General features: G+C 40.8%; 1 protein-coding gene across 2 annotated transcripts in view; it reads right to left on the reverse strand.

Moving 5' to 3' along the window:
• Nucleotides 1-1,126: 1,126 nt before the first annotated feature.
• Nucleotides 1,127-24,156, reverse strand: part of XB5843935.L (provisional ortholog of potassium channel tetramerization domain containing 12 L homeolog) — a 102,453-nt gene continuing 79,423 nt past the window's right edge. For both annotated transcript variants that reach the window (XM_041572566.1, XM_018229619.2), the window contains 2 exons: nt 4,037-4,105; nt 1,127-2,042 (listed from right to left, as the gene is read on the reverse strand). In XM_041572566.1, the coding sequence (XP_041428500.1) occupies nt 1,555-2,042; nt 4,037-4,105 (557 nt within the window). In that variant the 3' untranslated portion in view covers nt 1,127-1,554. The remainder of the gene's footprint in view (nt 2,043-4,036; nt 4,106-24,156) is intronic.

Consider the following 24,156-nt stretch of genomic DNA (forward strand, 5'->3'; position numbering starts at 1 on the left):
TAGCCCATTATTTCACATACTGTTATGGTGCTTTCTTTGAGTTAATTTGCAGCCTGGAAATACAGGTGACAAAATGGTGCAAATCCCTTTGATGTCTTTACAACAAGACAGACGGAATTAATTTACCTGCCTGTTAATCTGCTATTAAAATAACTGAAAAGACAAATTCGTAAACATTCTAATACAAAGAATGCAACGGACGCCAGTCTTGACAAATACCAGTTTCAAATGAAAGCTTTTCAATACCTTTGTAACACTGTTTTTATGAATTTGTCCTTCATGACAAATGCATTGAATTGCTTTTTTTTATGATGAAGTAAGGCAGAAATTTGGCCAATAAGTCTTTGATACAGTGCCCCACTAATGAATAATTCCTAAACTAAGGACTGTTGGTCCTAATAAAGTTATTTGTACACGGACAGGGAACTGTCTACAGGGTCATGTCCAGAGGTAGGTGTCAATGGTACTTTTTCTACTTGGAATAGAGGTCTTAGGCCCTAGGCACACAGAGCATTGACTGCAGGCTGAGAGAAGCAGATTCGTATGGGTATAATACAGAGGGTATGCTCTGCTTTGCAATATATGTGTATGTACTGTGTAGCTCCTATTTCATATTCTGTTGGATATTGGGACATTGTGGTATGTATATGGAGTTAAAAGCAGCACTACAACAGTACTGACAGTTTGGAAGGGGCAGCTTGAAAGGGGTGTTCCAAGACTTACACAAGGAGCCCATGCAAAGGCTGGTACTGAAAGGTTCTGTCCTGGAAAGAGGTATGTGTGGGAGTCCTCAGTGGAGTAACTACAGCTCTGGGCTCTGGGGCAAAACCTAATTTGAGTGTGAGATATTCCTTTATTTGCCTACATGTGTCATTATGCAGTTAGCTTTGGCATTTAGTTCCTCCAGGATGATCTTTTTCTTTGCAGTTCTTTCTGATATGGGCACTGCTCATTTGGGAGTGAATGATTATTTGCTTTCGTAGCTATATTTACAACAATAAAATGATGATTGATGGTATTTTTATATACATATGTCTGCAATATTTATGAAGAAATATAAAATATGTCCACAAACAGAGGCTTGTACCAAACAATTCTTAAAACCACTACAAGCGACCAGTCCATATATATTTGAATACATTTTTATTACTTGTAAAGGTACTGGCTACTTTTCACCACAGATAAATTATTATAGGCTGCTTACAAAATGTTCAGCGTATGGCTTGGAATAATGTTTTGGAATTTATTATGGTCATCTAGAGGTCATCTTATCTGGAGAACAGTTACAAAGGTTTCTCAAACTAACACCTTGATGGTAATCCCAATATCCATAGTTAATAGAAATTATAGACTGTTAATATTCAGTGAGACATGTTCTTCTTCAGGATCCATAGACACGGTGTTAGAAAGGAATGCTTTGGAACATGCTTTGGTTCTTAAAGCACAACTAAAGACTGTGGGGTAAAGACTAGCTGTAAGTCTGGGGGGGGTCCTAGATTCCTAACATTCAAAAAGTCCCTTTCCACTGACTAGTGCATGTTCAACCAGTTCTACTCAAAGTTGGTATTTCCTGATGAGCTCATTTTGCCAATTTCTTTTCTTGTTAGGGAACACCACTGGGATTTTGATTTTCCGAAATTCTTCAATGCATTTAGTCAGCTCTACCTCCAAAGTTTTCCTCTCTTCGTTGGGTTGCCTTTCATCTTGTGGGGTCTCTGGGGAGTCCTCGGTGCCATTTTCCTTCACTTCTTTTTGTACGCTGTCCTTGTCTGATGCTGTTACTTCAGCTTCTGCATAGTCCATTGGGGACTGATTCAAATCTAGTGTATTTACAATAGGAGGGCATTCTTCTTTTACTGTGAGGTTGGAGACTTCTGTAGGAAGAATATCTATAGTTGGAATGTCTGTGGAAATTGTTGCTGAACATTGACTGTCCAAGCTGGAGCTGGAAAGATCATTCCCACTGTCTGAATTGTGTGCTTCTTCTGTAAATAACTCTGGTTTGAGGTCCATTTCCTTCATGCCATCTGTGATTTCTATATCTAGAGATAAAATGAGATCTATTAAAACTTGATGACATGTAAAAATGGATCAAACAATGTATACAAAGCACAGCAGAAAAAAGCTTGCAGAAAAGAGAGTAGAGATAATGAAGTACAGGTATGGAACCTGTTATCCAGAATAATGTGGACCTGGGGCTTTCTAGAAGGGGACTTCCCGTAATTTGAATCACAATGCCTTAAGTCTACTAAAAAATTATTTAAAAATTAAACCCAACAGGATTGTTTTTCCTCCAATAAGGAGTAATCCGATCTTAGTTGGGATTGAGTACAAGGTGCTGTTTTATTATTACAGAAAAAAGAAAATTATTTTTTAAAATATGAATTATTTCCTTTAAATGGAGTCTATGGGAGATGGCCAGCATGTAATTCTGAGCTTTCTGAATAATGAGTTTCCAGATAACGTATCCCATACCTGTATACTGAAGGCTCATAATGCAACTGCTTTCTTGGTAGTAGGGTAGGACTGAGCCGGAGGGACACCGGGAAAAAACCCAGTGGGCTCCAGCCCTCCTCTGTCTCTCCACCACTGCCCTCGTTCCCCTGATTGCAGCAAACTAAGTAAAAAGGCGGTGGGGGCCTTGGAAGGGATGCGGGGGCCTTACACATGCCAATTTGATCCTGATAGTTCTCCACATATGTACCAATATGCATTTAAAAGGAATTATCTATGCACAGAATAGTACCCACACATGGCAGCACTATATAACTAATAATAATAATATAATCACTTTGCTTTTCTCTTAGGGATAAAGTCATACAGTACATTTCCTAGAGCTCATAGCATGGATGAATGTTACACCGCTCATTTCCCGGTGACTTTCAAAACCCCTATCATATTCTTTGCATCTGACAAAAGGCAAGGCATTTAAAAATGTCACTTAGTTGCACACCGCTGTGTCTGAAAGCAGAGCCCTGGGGAGCTTCGGAGATGGATCAGGACGCTGGTGACACTGCGTGCACTAGGCAAAGTGACAGATGTCTTTGTTTATACTTTGCAGATGCAACACTAAGGACCACATGAATAAAGAAAATCAATTACTGCACACAGAGCCTCATTATTTAAAGGCAGGGTTCCTGCAACGTAGTAAATAAAACAGCCATTTTATGTCAATGTTCCTTGTATAATAAATCAGGTCAAGCAGTTCCCATCACCACTTTGCCGACCACTAGGATCCGAGGATAAATAAAACAACAGCAGGGCTTAGATCAGGTATTAAGGGAAAGCAAGCAATGCCTACTCCAGCACTGCGTATTTAACCTGTGCCCAGATGTGCATTTTCTATTACTATAGGCACACAAAGGCTTTCGGGTGGACAGTCTTTGGGTTTTCTGTGGGAGCCATCCAATGGGAATTTTGCCCTGAAATCAATAATGTCTCAAAGGGGGTGGCTCTCCTTTAACGTAACTTTTAATTATGTTATAGAGTGGCTAATTCTAAGCACCTTTTCACTTGGCTTTCAGTTTTTGTTTTTTATTGTTTTTCAATTGTTTGTCTTCTGACTTTTTCCAACTTTCAAATGGGGGTCGCAGACCCGTCTCAAAAAACATGTTAGGCTACAAATGTATTGTTATTGCTACTTTTTATTACTCATCTTTCCATTCAGGACCTCTCCTATTCATATTCCAGTCTCTTATTCAAATCATTGCATGGTTGCTAAAGTAATTTGGACCCTAGCAATCAGACTGCTGAAAATGCAAACTGGAGACCTGGTGAATAAAAAGCTAAATAACTCAATAAAATAATAATCAATAACTAAATAACTAAATAATAAAAAATGAAAACCTATTGTAACTTCAGAATATCACTCTATACATCATACTAAAAGTTAATTTAAAGGTGAACAACCCATTTAAACTGGTCCAAGAGAACTATGTGCTTTGTTACCCTTGCCCACATCTATTTCCCAGTACACAATGGGGGTATAAATAAAAAGAATGCTTCTATAATCATATTCATTTCCAGGCCTGGTTACCTGGTATGACAGTAGATGATTGCAGCAACTCAGGCATTGCTTCGATATCAGGCCCACATCCTGCTGCACCTGCAATAAAGAAACACAAATATTAAGGTGGATTTCTTTTTAGTTACTTTCCTTGGAGTAAACTTCCTATCCTAGATTTACCGCTGGCTCAGCGCATTGGTGCAGGGTTGATTCAATACTTCTGGAATAGAACAATCCAGAAGTTATTTGCGGTTAACTCTTCACATTCTGCATTTCTATGGCTCTCTCACTAAAGGAGCGATGAAACATTTTCAGCATTGCAGTTGCTTTATTATTACTACTTGATACTGTATATCATGCCTTGTATAAATGAAAATCTTTGTAGTTATATGGAATTATTCTAACTGTATGGGTGGCACTTATCTTAGGCCCCGTCCTGATGGGTGCTGCCATATTCATTTATGATGTATTATGCATCCTGGATTATACCAGTGCTGCTCAGAGCAGCTGCCCCTAATTGAACCATTCTACTGAAGACAGACCGAACAAAGCCCAATTGCCCTTAAGATCCTTCAATTTCTTAGCGTCCCCAATAGGTTTTGTTCAGCATCTCTTCAGCAGACTTCAGGTATCTTTGATTTTTCAAGCTGATTTGTTGCACCTTGGTTAGCCCACTCCCATACTACTTACTGTATACGTGGGCTGTTTTAAACACTATGCACTTGCAACTATATGTGTTCATTAAAGGAGACATATTATGTGAAAAAAAAGACGGTGCCAGTGCAGTGTACTCCTTTAAATATTGAAGGAATGTGCTTTAAAAAGTAGTGTTTGGAGTTAATTTATAGAAAATTACTGGAACAACCATACTAGTTCCAACGATATGCTTCACTTATTGCTAGAAAGACCTGATAGGGAACTGAAGAATGTCTTTGCTTATGTGACTGCAGGGCTATGATTGGCTATTCCCCTCCTGCTATGCTTCTGGCAGAGACCATTGGAACACGCCCACTTCTCATTTGAAATACGGACAGAAACTGTATCAGATATATAGGGAGCTCCAACAAAGGGGACTTTTAAAGTTAATGATCATTTTAGCTCAAAGTCAAAACAGCACCATATAAATGTAGGAGAGCTTTTTATTCTTGTCTCTCCTCTGTATTGTTCCTGTGCAAGGAGGGGGAGGAGCCACACCCTCTGTGAGCTGACAGGAAGAAAGAGGGAGATAGGAAGTGCTGCTGGGAGAGAGAAGCAGCAGAGTACAAGCAAAGTGTCCACGCTCCCAGAGTTTCTGTGAGGGAAAGTTGTTAGGGAACCCCAGTGGCAGAAAAGCGAGCTCTCATTAGGGTGCGGAAAGAAAGGAGGGTCATTGTCAGGGCTCTGAAGAGCAAAGCGTGCTCATCTCAGAGCACAGAAAACCAAAGGGAGTCCTTCTCAGGACTTTGAAGCAACTGTCACATAAGTGGGGATTTCTAGCTGCATTAATTCAGTGAAGTTGCTCCTGGCTGGCAGGCTACCTATATCACTGTAATTCAAAGGTATAGTGTAATTAGGGTTGCCACCTGTCCAATTTTGAGGGGCTGCCCGGGTCTATACTTCCTGCCCGGTTTTCCAAATAAGGAAAACCGGGCGGGATTCCCTTGATTGACACGGCAATCGGGCAATCGCTGATTGCTGCGTCATAGCTCCACCCACTGATGTCACAGCCCTGCCTACTGATATCACGGATCCGCCCACTGATGTCACGGACCCCCCCTGCCGCCCGATCTCAGCCAGACATAAAGGCGGCAACCCTAAGTGTAATGCCAAATAAATCCATAAACCTTTCCACTGTGTATGTGTATTGTGGATCAGAGAAGTTCTGAGGGAGGGGAATTACAGTTCAGCCTGTCCTGACCCTGGGTGGAGGAACGCCATTTTTTAGTGTACCTGCTCTCGCATATAGCGGGGGAAACAAGACTCCTGTAACACCATATGCAAGTAAATGTGTGATAGATCTCATGCAGAAGAGGCTTTTTTCCCTATTAAAAACATTGAGATCAACCATCATTGTTACTGGGCAGGCCTGTAAAATACCGGCCAGGTGGTAACCCTAAAGGTGACTTGTGTGTAAGGTAAAAAGTACAAGGCCCATAAACCCAAGGGAATTAGCACCTGTATTTATTAGCACCTGTATTCATTAACCACACGACCTGTGTCTGTGGATGCTCACTCAGGACGGGGGGCAAAGTGAGAAATCGATCCCATGCTACTTTGCACCATGCACCACTATTTATAAATGACCACTCTTGCTTCCAGGCCCCTCTTAGTAGGTTGCACCTACATACACCGCTGACTTGCATTCCTGTGAAATAACATGCTAATGTAAGTGACGCATTCCCACAAAGAGGAAATTAAAAAATCAATATGGCATGGACAGATGAGCTCTTCTAATCAACTCTTCCTACCCGGTCTCTCCCATGGGGGGAACCTTGGCTTGCTGCTTCCTGAGGGCCACAGTGTCTTTTAAGCTTCTATATCTCAGTGGGTGCCTGGCTGGTAAAAATGTTGCTTGATGCCAATGTTATGAAAATGGAAAAAACATAAAGAAATATAGGATGGCCAGTACAGGTATGAGAAAACCTGTTATCTAGAACTGCGGGAAGGCCATCGCCCATAGGCTCCATTATAAGCATATAATGCAAATTTTTAAAAATTGTTTCCTTTTTCGCTATAATAATACAACAGTACTTTATACTTGATCCAAACTACGATATAATTAAAGGAACAGTAACGTCAAAAAATAAAATGTTTTAAAGTAATGAAAATAGAATGCAGTGTTGCCTGCACTGGTAAAACTGCTGTGTTTGCTTAAGAAACATGGGGCAGCCATTCAAAGGAGAAACGGCTCAAGTTACACAGCAGATAGCAAATAAGCTCTGTCTGTCTAAGGGCTCTTACAGACTAGTGTTTTTCCCTGCGCTCCCCTGCGTTCCGTCTTTCTGCGTTTAGCCGCAGGGGAGCGCAGGAATAGACGCATTACATTTTTTCCAATGGGGCTGTACTCACACAGGCACGTGTATGCGCCGAACGCAGGAAAAATGCAGCATGTTGCGTCTCAACCTGCGTTCGGTGCCTACACGCGCCTGTGTGAGTACAGCCCCATTGGAAAAAATGTAATGCGTCTATTCCTGCGCTCCCCTGTGGCTAAACGCAGAAAGACGGAACGCAGGGGAGCGCAGGTAAAAACGCTCGTCTGTAAGAGCCCTAATGGTGTTATCTGTTATCCATTAGTTAACCTGTGCCATATAGCCATTTTTCAATTTCCACCATTGCTCCACAGCAGCTTGTTATATGAACTATAGTAGTGTTTCTGAAGCAAACAAATCAGTTTTACCAGTGCAGGGCAACACTACGTGATATTTTAATTACTTTAAAACGCTTACATTTTTTGGTGTTACTGTTCCTTTAATCCTGATTGGAAGCAAAACAAGCCTACTGGGTTAATTAATGTTTAATTTTTTTTTTTAGTAGACTAAAGGTATGAAGATTCAAATTATGAAAAGACCCCTTATCCAGAAAGCCCCAGGTCCCATACCTGTATTTTTTTTTCAGAAACCATGGCAACTTCTCCACCTACATAAACCTGTCTAAGCTACTTGTGTAAAGTCTAGTAGACAATTATCTACCATAAACATAAGTAAGCTGGAACTAGAGTATCTAGCTGCACTGAACACTCAATGCAGATGGAGCTTACAATGCAGATGAAGTATTACAAGGCAAGCTTTCAGGAATGCACACTTGATATGTACTAACAGGACCAAAGAATCCAACTAGGGCCAGGTAATATTGGCAACCTAGGCACCCACCCCAACCCTCTACAGTGGTACCAATAATGGAACCACTAACACAGCTTGTGTTCAATGAGTATTGGACATCCTTCCTCTCCCATACACATATACTGTAAGTGGTGCACCTTCCTCCTAATATTTCATAAAACACTTTGTCACAATTAATGGGTTGTATCATGCGGCCAATAAACCGTCTTTTCACACAATGGAGCTGCTTCTCCATACAGTTCTTCTGTTCTGTAGCATGACTTTTTTTTCTTTTTTTTCTTCTCTCCCTGCTACTGTATTCTTATGCTGTGTTTATACAGTGTAGCTAGGTAATGCAAAGCTTTACAGAATTGCTTCAGTTATTCACATCAGTCTGTGTGTGGAGCTGCCACAGTCACCCAAGGATCATTTTCATCACAAGCCAATTAACCTGCCTGTATATGTTTCTGAACAGCAGAAAGGAAAAAGTGCAAACCTGCACGGTCAGAAAATACAGACTGAAAGCATACTGTGCCTTATAAGGCTATTATATCTCTATTTCTGCTGATGACAAAATGTACATATCTTTTATCTGAAGCATAAATATTAAATATGTTTTAAGTGATACAGGTATGGGACCTGTTATTCAGAATGCCTGGGACCTGGGATTTTCCACAATATGGATCCCCATACCTTATTTCTACTAAGACATTATTTAAACACTAAATAAACCCAACAGGATTGTTTTGCCTCCAATAAGGATTAATTATATATTTGTTAAGATCAAGTAAAAGGTATTGTTTTATTATTATAGAGAAAAGGGAAACTGTTAAAAATGTGAATTATTTGGTTAAAATGGAGTCTATGGGAGATGGCCTTCTCATAATTCGGAGCTTTTCTGGATAACAGGTTTCCACGAATCTCATACTTGTAATTAATTTTTAGAAAAAAAAATTTCTATAGAAAAGTGTCAGTGTAGGACATTAGATTGTTTAACTGTGGCCTATTGCTGAGTTCTGATGGAAGCAGATGTGTGTGGGGCTGTTTATAGCAGTGGCCATGTGAAGTGCAGCATCCAGGGCTGGAAGGGGGAGCAGCTGGTAGATTGCGTGTGACTTTAAATAGCCGAGGACAAGCCGACAATTGCCTTTCAGCACATTAATTTTCAAGTGTCATAAGCTGTCATAATGTCTGCTAATGACAGCCACCTCCTATAACCTCTATCATGTGCTAGAACCTAATTGAGGGTGTCTGACTATGTGTCGGGTAGGTGGGAGGGGACTGAGGGGGTTGAAGGTTGACCCTACCTGATTACCTATATTCCACAGAGCAATAAAGTGTGCTCTTTTGCGGAAGCTGCCAAATGTATTGCATCACATGTGCTCTTATCTATCTGTATCTACAGTATATATATATATATATATATATATATATATATATATATATATATATATATATATATATATATATATAGAGGACACATTTATTTTAGGGTGAAACAAAAATGTTACAAGCACTAACCACTGATAGTACCCTAACTGATTCATACTTAATTACTTATTCTCCAGTGGAGAATTTTATGTTCAGAGCCTCTACAAACACAAACGTTGCCCTCTTCCCCTGCCAACTGCCTTTGAATATGCAGAAGATTAATGATGTGCATATATTTATATATACATGCAAGCTACACTTACAAGGCAGCAACACTTTGCACTTCTTTATATTCATCATAACTAGAAATAATGATCGTGAAAAATGAGTACTATGCCAAGCAGACAAGGTGGACCGAGCCGGAAGAAGGAATTTGAGGTAAATACCTCTGATCCAGCCTTTGTTCTCTGAATATTTTGTGGTGGTATTAATAATGGTACAGTACAGAAGGGGTTATAAAGGTCACATTTCATATTTATTTGTAATATGTAATTTAAGTGGAGGAGGAGAAATAAAGAGGGAGTTCCTCTTTCCTCTATTTTACTTTATTATCTCAAGTTCTCTAAAATGCAGGGGATAGGGGCTCAGTAGTGCACATTCAGTTTTCGGACTTATCTGTGGATGCGACCAGATGCTTCCTTTTAAAGAGCTGATCAGTAAAGGCTAGCTGCTGATTGGTTGCTGCTGGGAAAACATATTGTACTGTTTATTGTATTCTGTTAAGAATAAGAGTTTATACCTCATTTAGCCCTTCATCTCAGTTTTCCATATAACCCCCTCCTCCTTCAATTACGAGACTTCCAGTAAGTCTTCGGCATTCACAACCATAACAGCGCCATGCGACGTCTAAACAGTTTATTTGCTCTTTTCATTTGTTTAAAAGAAAGGGATTTTCCTGAAGCAGGATTAATGAAGGATATACTGTAGCAAGGATAAAGCAATATTAGAGAGTCATTACACAGCCCCCACTGCCGCCTTCTTCCACCACATCATTTTGTAAATGGTTTTTATTTTACATGCCAGAGAAAGACAATTCCAATCCCGCACAGAATGGATGGAAAGGCACACAAGTAAAGCAGATGGGAAGAAGAGATCACGGTCTACGCAGCCTGAACCATGGGGTCAACCAAAACATGATCCAGGAATGTTCTAAAGGCAGCCTGTTCCAGCTGTTGTTAAAATATAGTTCCCAACATCCCCAGATAGCCTTGGGCATCTTTGATGTAGACACTGTTAATATGTAATAACTATTATACCATGAAGCATGTCATTTGTACCATTATCTAAATGTTTACCTGGAAGGAGCAACTGTTAATAATGGCTTCTCTGCCCTGCCCTTATATTTGCTTTGTTTTCCAGATAAGGTGTAGTACTTTCACCTTACTTTACCCTCGTATGAAATCCCTACCCCACCTGCTAGATAAGTAATTATTTCTGCTTCATATTGAATTTCATACTAGTTAGGGTTGCCACCTGGTTGGTTAAAATTATGCTTGAGATTAGAAAAGGTAGTGCACCAGTGCAGTCTGGAGCATGCAGGTGTGCTAATTACTAATCAGCCATTGCATACTTTGATTTCCCATGAGGCTAGGGTTGCTGCATTTGCCTTTCATTTCTAAACAGATTGGGGACATCAAGGGCAAATTCGATTTTGAAAGGCGCACACCCGATTTGCATTCAATTGTGAGGTGCCCATCCCATGGAGACCACCATAATAAAGTCTCCCAGAGAACAATATAAAAATTAATATTAGGACTGCACACTCAAATTTTAAAAGGCAAAAATTTATTACATTACAAAAATACACTATTTTTCAGCTATGGCCCAGTAATGACCCTACGTGTTTCGACCACAGAAGTGGTCTTCATCAGGGGAAAAATCCATAAGTAATTGCAAAAAGGATAAAAAGGCAGGACATCAAGGGGGCAGGGTGGGGACCTCAGCGGGCATGGGAAATTACTCATGAAGAATTGATATGGTGCATAGGTGCTGCTAACCAGAAAGGTTCTAGAAAATAGATGGATCAGGCGAACCAAATCTGAAAAATCTCAACAAGAACCGGCAGTGTGGAATGTGGGGTGCTGCGGTTCTAGGGGAAACTACACCATAATACATATGACTTTTCAAGACTGTCAAAAGTTGATGGAAGTAGTAGTTTAATAACAGCCGAATAGCTTCAGGTCAAAATATTAATTCTTGGCCCTGTAAAAGAGGAGGTCCTGTCAACAGAAAAGACAGCCCAACTTATCAAATGTATTAAAAGGTATATGTTTTTTGTCCTTAACCCCATGGAGGTTAAATATGATTTTCTAATTACAGTTGTCATGCATCTACCTGTGTTTATAAAATAAATTCAATATCCCTGGGTCTGCCCATGTTGTGGCATTTCAAATGTCATCACCCTACAGTATTTAGCACACTGGGATTTTTAGTTCAGCAGCATCTGGTGACCCAAGGCGTAGAAACATAAACATAGGGATAGTTAGTGTTCTCCAAGCAGTGGTAGAGTAGATTATTTTTCAGCCAAGTATCAGAGCTGCCATGATGATCTAATAATCCATTCTTACTACAGTTATGCACCAGTGATTTCCAGTACCTACAGCTACAGAACTTCCACCTTCTGAGGCTCCAGATCACCAACTGCTACCCCCCACTTCCTCGGTGTCCATTTCACAAGTATCCAATGATGCGAGGGAAACGTTAGAATGAGGACAAGCAGACGGCTAATTCCCCAGCATCCAGCTCAATTCTCTCCTAAGTAATCCTCATCCCACATGCAACAACATTAATCTTCTTCACTCCTCGTGTAAGGCTGCAAATTAGAGAGAGTGTGACAGTGTGTAATCCAGCCTACCAGACATAGTGGGGATAGCACTGTCGCTCCATGCTGGGATTATGTTATTATTATATATAGTAGTGTTTATCCAAAAAGTGAGAAACACATTCCCAAAAACTGGGACAAAGTGCAGCATACTAATAGGGGTAGTGTCAGACTGGAATGCCAGAGGCCCACTTTCCAAACAATTATACCTCCTCTTCTCACTCAACCTCTTTATTCTTCTAGTCTCTTTTCTCTACAAACTATATTCTTCCATTATAAAGCTACTTTGTTCCCATAAAGAAATAGGGTATGGCCATGAAATAGGCCAAATGGCTAGAAGCAAAAGGCCCACTGACACCTGGGCCACCGGGAGTTTTCCTGGTATCCAGGTGGGCCAGTCCAACTCTACATAGGGGTAGGTTATTGTGAACTGCATATTCAGGTCCAGAGGCGGGCCAGACAAGCTCGCCCCCTCCCTTCGCCCGCATGCGCACTAATGGCGCTGGTGCGCATGCGCAGTATCATTTGGGGCGCATTGCATACTCTAAGTTCCAGGTGAGTCTGGTCTAGGGGTAGGCGGAAGAGGTAGCTGCCCAGGGCCCCCTAATCGTTGCACCCTAGGCAGCTGCCTCTTCTGTCTACCCCTAGTTCCGGCCCTGGTCAGGTCTCCCCGACGATCTCATTCTCAGCTTCCCTGGGAAGCATTAGTACACAAAACATCTGTCATAGCAGGTACAGTCAAAGGGAAAATATACCAATTAGGCAGAATCGGGGTCAGTAGGCAGGCAGGAGTCGAACCGGAAGTAATTCTCAAGAACAAGGCTTAGGCAGGAACTGAATACAAAGAAGCCAAGGAGGGGTAAGGGAAGGATCTATTAAAAGGACAGGGAACCAATGGGAAAAGGACAACTTTGACAGGCAAGGAAGGGAACCAGTGGGCACAGAGGGAACCAGTGGGCACAGAGGCTGCACAATTGATGTCAAATGCAGGTGCAAGTTCCTATTATGAAACATGTGTCAGACATGAATGGGTCGGACGTGAATGCGCTGGGCGCGTATTCGCCGGATGCATAGGTGGAATAGATGGAAGAGAGCATGCCAGAAGTGCCTCTCCCCATGCCTGGGGTTTGTGCGTCCAAAGGAAAGAGTAGACTGGCGGCTGGTGGGGCCGGTTACAGTACCTCTGAGTAGGTCTTATATCAAGGTTCTGGTGGCTGAGCCATTTTGGGCTTTTTCATTGTCCAACATATACCTGGAAGCATAGCAAGGTCACAATATTTAAATATCTATAGTCTGGTTATGGTCTAAGGGGGCCTGACCCAAAAAGTCTCACAACCACTGCCTAATGAGGTACTTTCAACATGCTATGCTCAGGCCAGGATTTGGTAGGATTTTAGGGGGAAGGCATGCTGCCCAACCACACCCACATTGGTTCAAAACACCGGAGATGCGCTGGAGTGGCGTCCACTATATAAATCCAGCCCTGGTTATGCTGGGTTACTATGAAATGCTGGTTTGAATTAGTGTATAGTGTATAGGCCTGGATGGAAAAGTGGGCATAACTGTCCCATAACTACCCTATTTCTCCCTGTGAATGTATCTGGTATAACAGATGTGGAGGTATGTCCTGTCTTATTTCATCTCCAGGAATCAAGTCTCCAACTCTAAAAGGGTGATAGAGACTCAGTATGAACTCTGTGCTGCTAGGCCTCATTTATTTTGTTTTTAAAGGTAAACTTTATTTCTTTTAATTTGTAACAATACAAGTAATTAACATTTGTATTTAAAATTACATTTGTCTCTGGTTTTGTTCACTCAGTGGAAACAACAGGGAATATAGGTTTGTAAGTTTTGGTAGATGACATAGATTTGTACATGCAATCCATCACATTCTACTCTCAGTATCCCTTGGTTCTGCCCCAGGTCCTGACTCCCACCAAGGACTCCATTTTTTTCAAATTTGGTTGCGCTGCCTCTGGCTTCATAGGTAAGTTTAATTTTAGGTATTGTCTGGTTGATTAGGTTAATCCAATAATGCAAACAAGTTTGGGGAAAGAATACCAACAGGCTCTATGCTGCTGCACAGGTGCCTTCACCGTCACACTGTGCACCTGTCTTTCCCCAAACTTGTCTGCATTACTGGATTTTGGATGGAAGCAGGGGTTCAAGATACCTTTAAGAATACTGCCTAAAGGGTAACTATACCAGTTTTCTATATTCATTGATACACATTTTTTAGCGTAAAAGAGCAATACCCAGAATCTTAATCTTGCATGTACCATAGGTACCAATTGGTCCACTACTCCCAATAGACATACCATGGGGGAAAGTACTTGTGGGTAGTCTAGTGTATTTGCAAGAGTTGCCATTATTTGAGACCAGAATTCAGCTATAGCTGGGCATTCCCAGATCATATGTAAGAAATTGGCCGTATAGGTTCCACACCTGGGACAGGCTACATCTTCTCTTTTACCCATCTTCTTTAGCTTTTGGGGGGTTATGTAGAGTTGGTAAAATAACTTATATTGAATTAATCTATCTCATATTGCTATTAAGCTAGTGTACATATTTTCAGTGGCCTCATCCCAGTCGTCTTGGGTTTATTTGCCATTTTTCCAATGCTAGATTAAATGGGGGAGGAACAGAAGTAAGCATGTTACGATATAGCTTAGACACCAGTTTATTGGATAGTTCCACTAATAGAGTTTCTTCCACCGCCAAATTGGTAGGTGGGAGGGTACCCACGTCTGCAAGCTTTTGATGGGGTAGGTTTTTAAGGCCTTCTAGTGATCCCACCAATGTGGCTTGTAATGCCATATTGGGGTTGTATGGGTCAGGGTGGTACCACCATTGTAGGTGCTAGGACTAATTTTTGCATCATTATTGATGGCACCACCTCTCTAATGAACCTCTATAATGAGTTATACTGTACCCATGAGCATTAGATGCTTCCCTGTAATTCTGCAGAACAGCAGGAGACTGCAAGGACACTGCACAATATTGTGTATAATGTTTCTCCCGACACTACTGTATTACCAGCATTGGGGACAGTGCCAAGAAAGGCACATTATTAAATATCTTCTTTGTCCCTCAGCTATCTTCTAGCTTTATTTTTTATTTTGTTTATTGTATTTCTAGATTTCTTAGATAGATTTCTTAGATCTACTACATAGTAGCAAACTAAACCATGGAAAAAGCATTGCTATTATTTATTATACCATAGTTGTTAAACCTTCTTCCTGCTATTTCTTCTCTGTAAAAATCAGGGCCGTGCCAAGCCGACTGGGCACCCTAGCAAACCCGGCCAGCCCGCTACCCCATGTGTGCACGCGCAGTAGCGAGGGGGGGGGAGGTTGAAGGAGGTAAGGGAGGGGAGAGCTAGAGAGGGCAGCAGACAAGGACTAGGGGTAGGTAGAAGACACTTAATAGCTACCTGCCAAGTGCCCCCTTATCATTGCACCTTAGGCAGGGTCCTCTTCTGCCTACCCCTAGGTCTGGCCCTGGTAACATTACATCCTTTTTTTGTTACCTCATAAATAATAGCAAACCAGCTTTATTTTGTTGCTTCTCTACAACATATCTCACCTCTCTGTTTCCTTATCCCTCCTCTCCTTCTTCTTTTAACTTACTCCATCCCATACATCTTATTTGTCCTTTTATCCTTTCTGTCATCTCTTTTTTAATTGATTTTATCTTACACATTTTTTCATCTCTCCTCTGCTGTATCACTCCTTCCTATACACATAACCTTCCTTGCTGGGCTCTGTTATTTCCAAGTATAAATTATGTGCTTCACTGCAGGATCTTCTTGCATGTTAATCAGGATCCCTGTGACATTTGGCCCAGCTCCCAGTAATCTTGCATTGTCAACAGCATTGTACTCACAATGTCCTTATGTGTCTGAGACTGCAGTTCAAAACTGATTGGCTCTATTCCTATAAATCTATACACATTTTTCTTTGCTATATGCACATCTATATAGAGAGTCAAAACCCAAGTTAGTGATTAGTATATTTAGGCAACACTTTGAACCAACTGAATATGTTTGGTTAAGTTTAGTTTAATAAGGGCTTGTATTAAAGGATTGTCATTTCCCACTTTAAAAATAGAAACACACAAAATTCCCATGTCGAATGGCCAATCAGAAATGAATTTAGAAGCATTCTATCATGTTACTACAGACTGCAGATTAGTCTGCAGCATGTATCCAAAGGAAGGGCTAATTAGACATGCTATAGAGCAGTGATCCCCAACCAGTAGCTCGTGAGCAACATGTTGCTCTCCAACCCCTTGGATGTTGCTCCCAGTGGCCTCAAAGCAGGAGATTATTTTTGAATTTGAGGCTTGGAGACAAGTTTTGGTTGTATAAAAACCAGGAGCACTGCCAAACAGAGCCTCAATTTAGGTTTACAATCCACATGGGGCTACAAATGGCCGATCACAGCACTTATTTGGCACCCTAAAAACATTTCTCATGCTAGTGTTGCTCCTCAACTCCTTTAACAATGTTGCTCACGGGTACAAAAGGTTGGGGATCCCTGCTATAGAGAGTTAAGGTCTACAGTTTAGACCTTGTGTTTAGTATTTAGCTCTGAGGGAAAATAAACATAATACAAAAGAATAACAATATTGCAAAGGAGATATTTGAAGTGAGTACATGTGTCGGATTCATTATCCAGAAACTCCTTATGCAGACAGCTCGAAAATATAGGAAGGTCCTCTCTCATAGACTACATTTTAAGCAACTAATTCTAATTTTTAAAAAATATTTTCTTTTTCTACAGTTTGTAAAAATTAAACAGTACTATGTACTTGATACAAGCTAAGGGGCAAGTTTTGTTCTGTATTTCACAGGCATGTAACACCTTGCTGGACAATACATAAATGACTGTGTAGCCATTGATGCCCTGTTTAACCATCATTAGGGTCAGTTTAGAACTTAAAGAGATTCTCCTATATACCCTTCATCTCATGTCCCTGCTTAAAGCGATATCGACATGTTCCTATAAATATCATAGGAGCCTGTCAGTTTCAAGTAATTGCTGCACTCGGAATAGTTCCCCTGAAAGCCGCCCCCAGCCCCACAAACTTTTGCACAGCCGACCCACTGATACAGCTATTATTATTATTATTATTATTAACATGTTTTTATATAGCGCCAACATATTGCGTAGCACTGTCTTCTGCCTTGCTTCCGTGACGCTGGGCTGGGGTCGAGTGATACTTCCATAGGCTGAAGTATTGTTTCCATTTGTAATTAGCCTATGGAAGGATTGCCCTGCCCCCAGCCCAGAGTCACCAAAACAGCACAGAAGATCTTTTAGCAGTGTCGGAGGGTCGGGTCAGAGCAGGTTTGCAGGGCTGGGTGGCTTTGAGGGGTTCTTTCAGGGGAACTATTCCAGGTGCAGCAATTACTTGATACTGACAAGTTCCTATAATTTTTACGGGCAGCAGACAAGGCTTGGTCAGGGTCAGGCAGTGCCAGGAACTGGTCAGAATACAGAGATAATGGCACCCAGGAACTATGTGAATAGACCTACGTTGGCCAATGACACAGTATAAGCCGGCTCTTCAAATATTCAAATTTCGCACTTATGGATGATGACATCATTTGTTGTCCCCGTCATAACCGGGAATTGCCGATGCGCACGTGACACTTGAAACCGGCAGGCGCAGGGAGAAAGCGGGAGGCATTCATGGCTGGAGTACAGCTGGCATCCCCGCCGCACCACAACTGGACCACCAGGGATTCCACCAGGTACCCTCACACACTGGGGCAGGAACTAATGTGAATAATGTGTAATATATATGTATGTTAGCATTATACAAATAAAGCATAATGAAGGAGACAGAGCTTGGGGCTGCAATGCTAAATGAAAAACATGTTAAGAGAATTCAAGATGGAGAATGATCTAGAACAGTGGTTCCCATCCTTTTTTTTTATCCAGCACCACATTAAAATGTAGTTGAAGAGCCGAAAACAATATCCAGGATTGTCATATACCGCTATGATTGTTTATTTTTTTAGCTCCATGTGGTATGTGGACCATTGCTAGAACAAGAAATAACTGTTAAGTCCCTGAGATCTAACAGGTGACTTTATAAAGGGCTTCCTTTGTGTCTACATATAGGAAAAGACATGCAAAATTAAAATTTTGAGCCTGAGTATCTAGCAGTAGCTGAAAATGCTGAAAGACACATCATTCAGATATAAGATAAAAATATTTACTTTAAAGTCCAAATAAAAGCAGTTGTTACAGTCAACATAAAACCTGAACGCACCACAGGATTCTGGAACCAACCGGAAAACCCCAAAAATGTACAGCTTTATACTCTGATAAAATTACTCCCAGTCAATTTTGTGCGGTCAGTGAATAAAACATTAACTTTTATCTAAACTAAATACAAAACTGTACATTCCTGTGAATGGAAAAAAACCAAGAAAACAAGAACCTGAAACATCTCAATGCATTATGTTTCCAAAAATAATCTCAAAATGTCTATAATTGACTGTCCCAAAAATGACTGCTCATGGCGCGTCTTATCAAGAGTTTCAGATGCTCAAAATATCTTGTACCAAGTCTTTACTTTATATAGTGAATCATGTTAATTCTTCTCCATTTATATTTGCCTGATTTAGTGTATAATAAGTATTTATATCTCCCCTGATCATTTATAACACAGCTATTATTAGGGACAAGTCTCTATTATTGGTGTACAAGCAGTTGGTAGAGAACATTTCACCTTGCATCTTTACAGTAATAATAGAATAAATAACAGAGACATGGCCTAAGAATTGTACCCTGATGTGCTCTATTTATACACTGTGATATTGAAATTGTTGCATTAATCACATCTCTGCATTTCATCATGGGGCTTTGTAAAGGCTTACCCTGGTGGTCTAGTAGGGACTAGGGGCCCACAGCCCTAGTCCTCTCCTTTTAGCACCATTTATCACTATGGCGCGCTCATTTTACACATGGGGCATGATAAAGTCATCGCGATTTGGCGTGATATCGTCATCAAGCTTTGACGCGAAGTTTATATATTTTAAGGGGCCTCAGGCCAAAACTCATTGCCAGTTGTTAGGTCTATTTAGTTAGTTCCTGGGTGCGACTTTCTGCTTGATGTTCCTGGTTTTTGATCCCTGCCTGTCTGACTTTGCTGAATTCTGCCTATACGGACCTCTGCTTGCCTGACTATTCTTGAACTCTCCCTGAACCGACCCTTGCCTGCCTGACCTCGCTATACCTCATTATACCTGGGGAAGTTTGTGTTGCATTCTGTCCTAAATACTTGGTAACTATCGTGCCCCTTTTCTTGTCCAGAACACTTGCTTTGCTCCTCTCATATTAAGACCTGACGGCATCTGAGTAGCTGAGGGCTCCTCCCAAAGCCAAAGGCGGTTGCTAAAGGCAGAAGATTGAGCCATGGCCGAGCACTTGTTCTGAACTTAGAGAGCCGTTCGTGACAGACTGTTTTTCCTCTTCAAGTGCAAATATTTGGCCCAGAGTTAGATTCTGAAATATACACAGTTCTCTTTTGTTCTTCACCAGTTCAAATACAAAATATAAGAACTGTAATGACCCTGGAAGAATGAACTCTACTGAACTCTAATGAACTCTACTGAGCTCTTCACAAAAAGCTGTTCATTTTACATGTATCTGTTATCCAGAATGCTTGGGACCTGGGGGTTTCCAGATAAGAGGATTTTCTGTAATTTGCATCTCCATACTTTGTATAAAAAAAATAAACATTTAAACTCAATAGGCTTGTTTTTCCAGCAATATGGATTAATCCAGCTTAGTTAACATCAAGGACAAGCTCCTGTTTAATGTACTCTATGGAAGTTGGGTTTCTGAGATGTCATACCTATATATACAATATGTCCCATACTTTCCATAAAACTATCCATATAGTTGCCCTGATATCTAGAGGGCAAAGTCTGTAAGTAGGAAGTGGGGAAGCAAGACTGACCCCATTAAAAAACAAATGTTCTGTAAGGGTAAGGCCAGACGAGGAGATTCGGGGAGATTTTGTCGCCTGGCGACTTATCGCCACGTCTTTTGCGCGACTATCTCCCCGAACTGCCTCAGCATCTTTTCCCCATAGGCTACAGCGCAAAATCACCTGCGCTAATGCACACGCGGCGATGCGTTTTGAGGCAACTTTGGGCGACTATTGAAAACGCATCGCCGCGTGTGCATTAGCGCAGGCGATTTTGCGCTGTAGCCTATGGGGAAAAGACGCTGAGGCAGTTTGGGGAGATAGTCGCGCAAAAGACGTGGCAATAAGTCGCCAGGCGACAAAATCTCCCCGAATCTCCTCGTCGGGCCTTACCCTAAGGCTACAAATTAATTATTTATACTTTTTATTATTCTTTTATTTATGCCTCTCCTATTCAGTCCAGTCCAGTCTCTTATTCAAATCAATGCATTGCTGGACCCTAGCAACCAAATTGCTGAAATCACAAACTGGAGAGCTGCTGAACAAAAAAACACAAATAATAAAAAATGCAAATTGTCTCACTCTCTGCAAATATCACTCTCTGCAAATATCACTCTCTACAACATATCATATAAGGGGATTATATAATGATCTCTCTAATGCTTTATGTACCAGTAGGTCTTCTCAGCTGACAAGAGGGCACCCATCTAAAAAACTAGGCTCCATGTAAATATTCAGAATGGGTTTTTTTACAGTGAGAGCTGTAAAGATGTGGAATTCTCTCCCTGAATCAGTTATACAGGCTGATACATTAGATAGCTTTAAGAAGGGGTTGGATGGCTTTTTAGCAAGTGAGGGAATACAGGTTTATGGAAGATAGCTCATAGTACAAGTTGATACAGGCACTGGTCTGATTGCCAATTTGGAGTCAGGAAGGAATATTTCCCCATCTGAGGCAAATTGGAGAGGCTTCAAATTGGGTGTTTTGCCTTCATCTGGATCAACTAGCAGTTAGACAGGTTGAAGGACCAGTCACATCAGAAACTTTTTTTTAAAAATTTGTCAGTATAAATCGAAAAAAAACCCACCAAGACAAATGAAACTTTAAAATTGCAAAGTCTTTATTAAAAAATAACTTACCGAAACTCCACTTGTGCTCCTCCTTCAGAAAGCGATCGGGCTATCCATTGTGCGGTGCTCGATTTCTACTCCCTGCCTTCCTTATAGGAGATAGCCAGGGAGGAGAAATTGAGTGCTGCACGATGGATCGTCATGTGTTGCCTTTTCTGAAGAGAAGCGGAAGCAGAGTTTCGGTAAGTTATTTCTTAATAAAGGTTTTGCAATTTTAAAGTTTAAATTATCTTGGTGGTTTTTTTCTATGTACTGTATACTAAAGATTTTTTTTTTTTAAAATAATGTTTTTGATGTTACTGGTCCTTTAAAATAGAGTTAAAAGGTTAAACTTTATGGATTTGTGTCTTTTTTCAACCCAACTTACTATGTTACTAAAAGTTAATTCAAAGGTGAACAACCCCTTTCAGTTTTCCTTTAATGAAAAGGATGTGGCGTTATGGTAGGTTGCTCATTCTGCAACACCGTTCCAGATAATAGCATCTGAAAAGATCAGCAATAAATCTATTATATGTAAAGCCTTGGTACAAAGTATTTTTTATCATTTAAAACCAACACCCCCACCCCCACCCCTCATGTTCATGCAGTCATCTATTGGACATTAAATTATGGACATTTGGGGATTATTTTTTGAAAAAAAATCCATGCTAGTGGGTGATATAGAAACAGCACAGGTAGAGATATTTAACGTTATTATTTGTGGGGATTATTACATTCACAGTAATGTACAGTACAGCAAATAGATAGACTAGATAAAAGTCACATTCACCTTCAGCAATAGAATGTTTTTTGATTCCTAGGGGCAATACTGCTGCTGAGCTCTAACACCCCACAGAGTAGTATGGGGTTTGAGCAGCTTAATGCCTTCTGATATAATATTCCTATAATACAATATATTCTGCCACCCTAGGGGAAATTCCTAACAACCAGAATACAAACATTTACAATTGACATAGGACTGGGAAGATAATACAATAGAAGGGTAATTTACAAATACAGCCACAAATGTGTATAAATGGAAGCAAATATTGTGCAAGAATTTCTGTAGTTTATAATATACTATATCAGCCCAGAGGTTCATAAAGAGTAATGACTCATGTCTTCAAAAGAGCTCACCCTCTTATTAGCCATCTTTTCAGGATAGGCAGAAGAGGCAGTTGCCTATGGCGCAATTGATAGGGGGCACTAGGCAGCAACCTCTAAAATTGTCTTCTGCCTACCCCTAGTCCGTGTTGCACCCCTCAGTCTTACTCCACTTCTTTCCTTCTGTCACCCACCCCTCCATCGCTCTCCCCTCACTCCTGTCACCCTCCTCTCTGTCGCTCAGCCCTCCCCTCCGTCACTCACCCCTGCCTCCCCTCTGTTGCTCACCTCTTCCTCCCCTCCGTTACTCACCCCTCTCTCCCCTCCTCTCTGTTGCTTACCCCCGCCTCCCCTCCATCGCTCACCCCTTCCTCCGCTCCGTTACTCACCCCTCCCCTCCTCTCTGTCGCTCACCCCTCCCCTCCGTCGCTCACCCCTCCTTCCCCTCCGTCAGTGACATTAGAAATATAAGCCATTAGGTCTTCAGAAATTATCAAGCAGGAGCATCTTGACCCTACCCCTGTAATACCCTTGATCTTCCCTGATTTGCCCCAACCCTGCCCCCCTGCTCTGCTGATTCGGATGATATTAAAGGACTTCAGCTGATGATTCTGACCATTTCAATGGAACAGGTTAAAGGGATACTGTCTTGGGAAAACATATTTTTTTCCAAAATGCATCAGTAGTCCTGCTCCAGCAGACCTCTGCACTGAAAACTGTTTTCAAAAGAGCAAACTGTTTTTTTATATTTAATTTTGAAATCTGACATGGGGCTAGACATAATGCTAGTTTCCAGGTGCCTCCAATCACGTGACTTGTGTTTTAATAAACTTCAGTTACTCTTTACTGCTGCACTGCAAGTTGGAGCCCATCAGAAGAACAATGGGAAGGTTACCAGATAACAGTTCCTTAGTAGATAAAAGAACAGCACTCAATAGTAAAAATCCATATCTGACTGCGACCCCATTCAGTTACATTGAATAGGAGAAAATTGCCTGTCAGAAAGCAGTTACATAGTGCAGCACTGGCTCTTTCTGAAAGCACATGAACAGGCAAAATTACCTGAGGTGGCTGCCTACACACCAAAATTACAACTAAAAAAATATACTTGTTGGATTAGGAATGAAATTTTATATGGCAGAGTGAATTATTGCAATGTAAACAGTGTAATTTAGAAATAAAAACAACATCATCAAAGTGATGACAGAATCCTTTAAAAAAAAATTTGTGGGGGGTATTGACATGTCTGAAGAAGAAATACTGGGAACATTTTCAGAAGCACTGTTTTGCAGTGGGGCCCGACGCACTCTAGTTACACAACTGCCCCAAAGCTTAAAAGAGCTTTTGTCGCCAGCAGCATTTTCTTTTACATCAAACCAATTTTGTACCGTTTGCTAAAGCGTTTTTATGAAATACCTTTTTTTTTCCAGACCTTTTCATCAGGTTGAAGATGAGAAAATCATTTCAACCTATGGCCAAAATTATAGAAAATTATTATGAAAATAAACCTCCCCCCAAGTAAATAATATGTACTTAATTTTGTTTCTCAGAATATGTAAGATAGGTATTATTGGTGGCAAGCCTCACAATGTACTGTTTCTCTTTTATCTCCTTGCAGATTAGAAGCAGTCTGTACTGAACTTACCTTGCAACTTTAAAGTAATAACCAAATAAATGAGAGAGCAGCTGCCCAAGCATTGTACCCTGAGGTGCTCTATACACTGGGCCAAGTACAAATTGTTTCATTAATCACATCTCTGCATTTCATCATGGAGCTGTTTTTCTATTAAGTACAAATAGTTGGTCCTAGAGCTACATTTTTATTTTCTACACAGTTGTCCTTAGTTCTTCGCCAGTTCTAAGCACTGTAATGACCATGGACTACTTAACTTTACTGAACAAATATACTAAAAGGGGTGGTTCAACTTTGCGTTAACTAT

Source organism: Xenopus laevis, chromosome 8L (assembly GCF_017654675.1).
Source record: "Xenopus laevis strain J_2021 chromosome 8L, Xenopus_laevis_v10.1, whole genome shotgun sequence".
NCBI lineage: Eukaryota > Metazoa > Chordata > Amphibia > Anura > Pipidae > Xenopus > Xenopus laevis.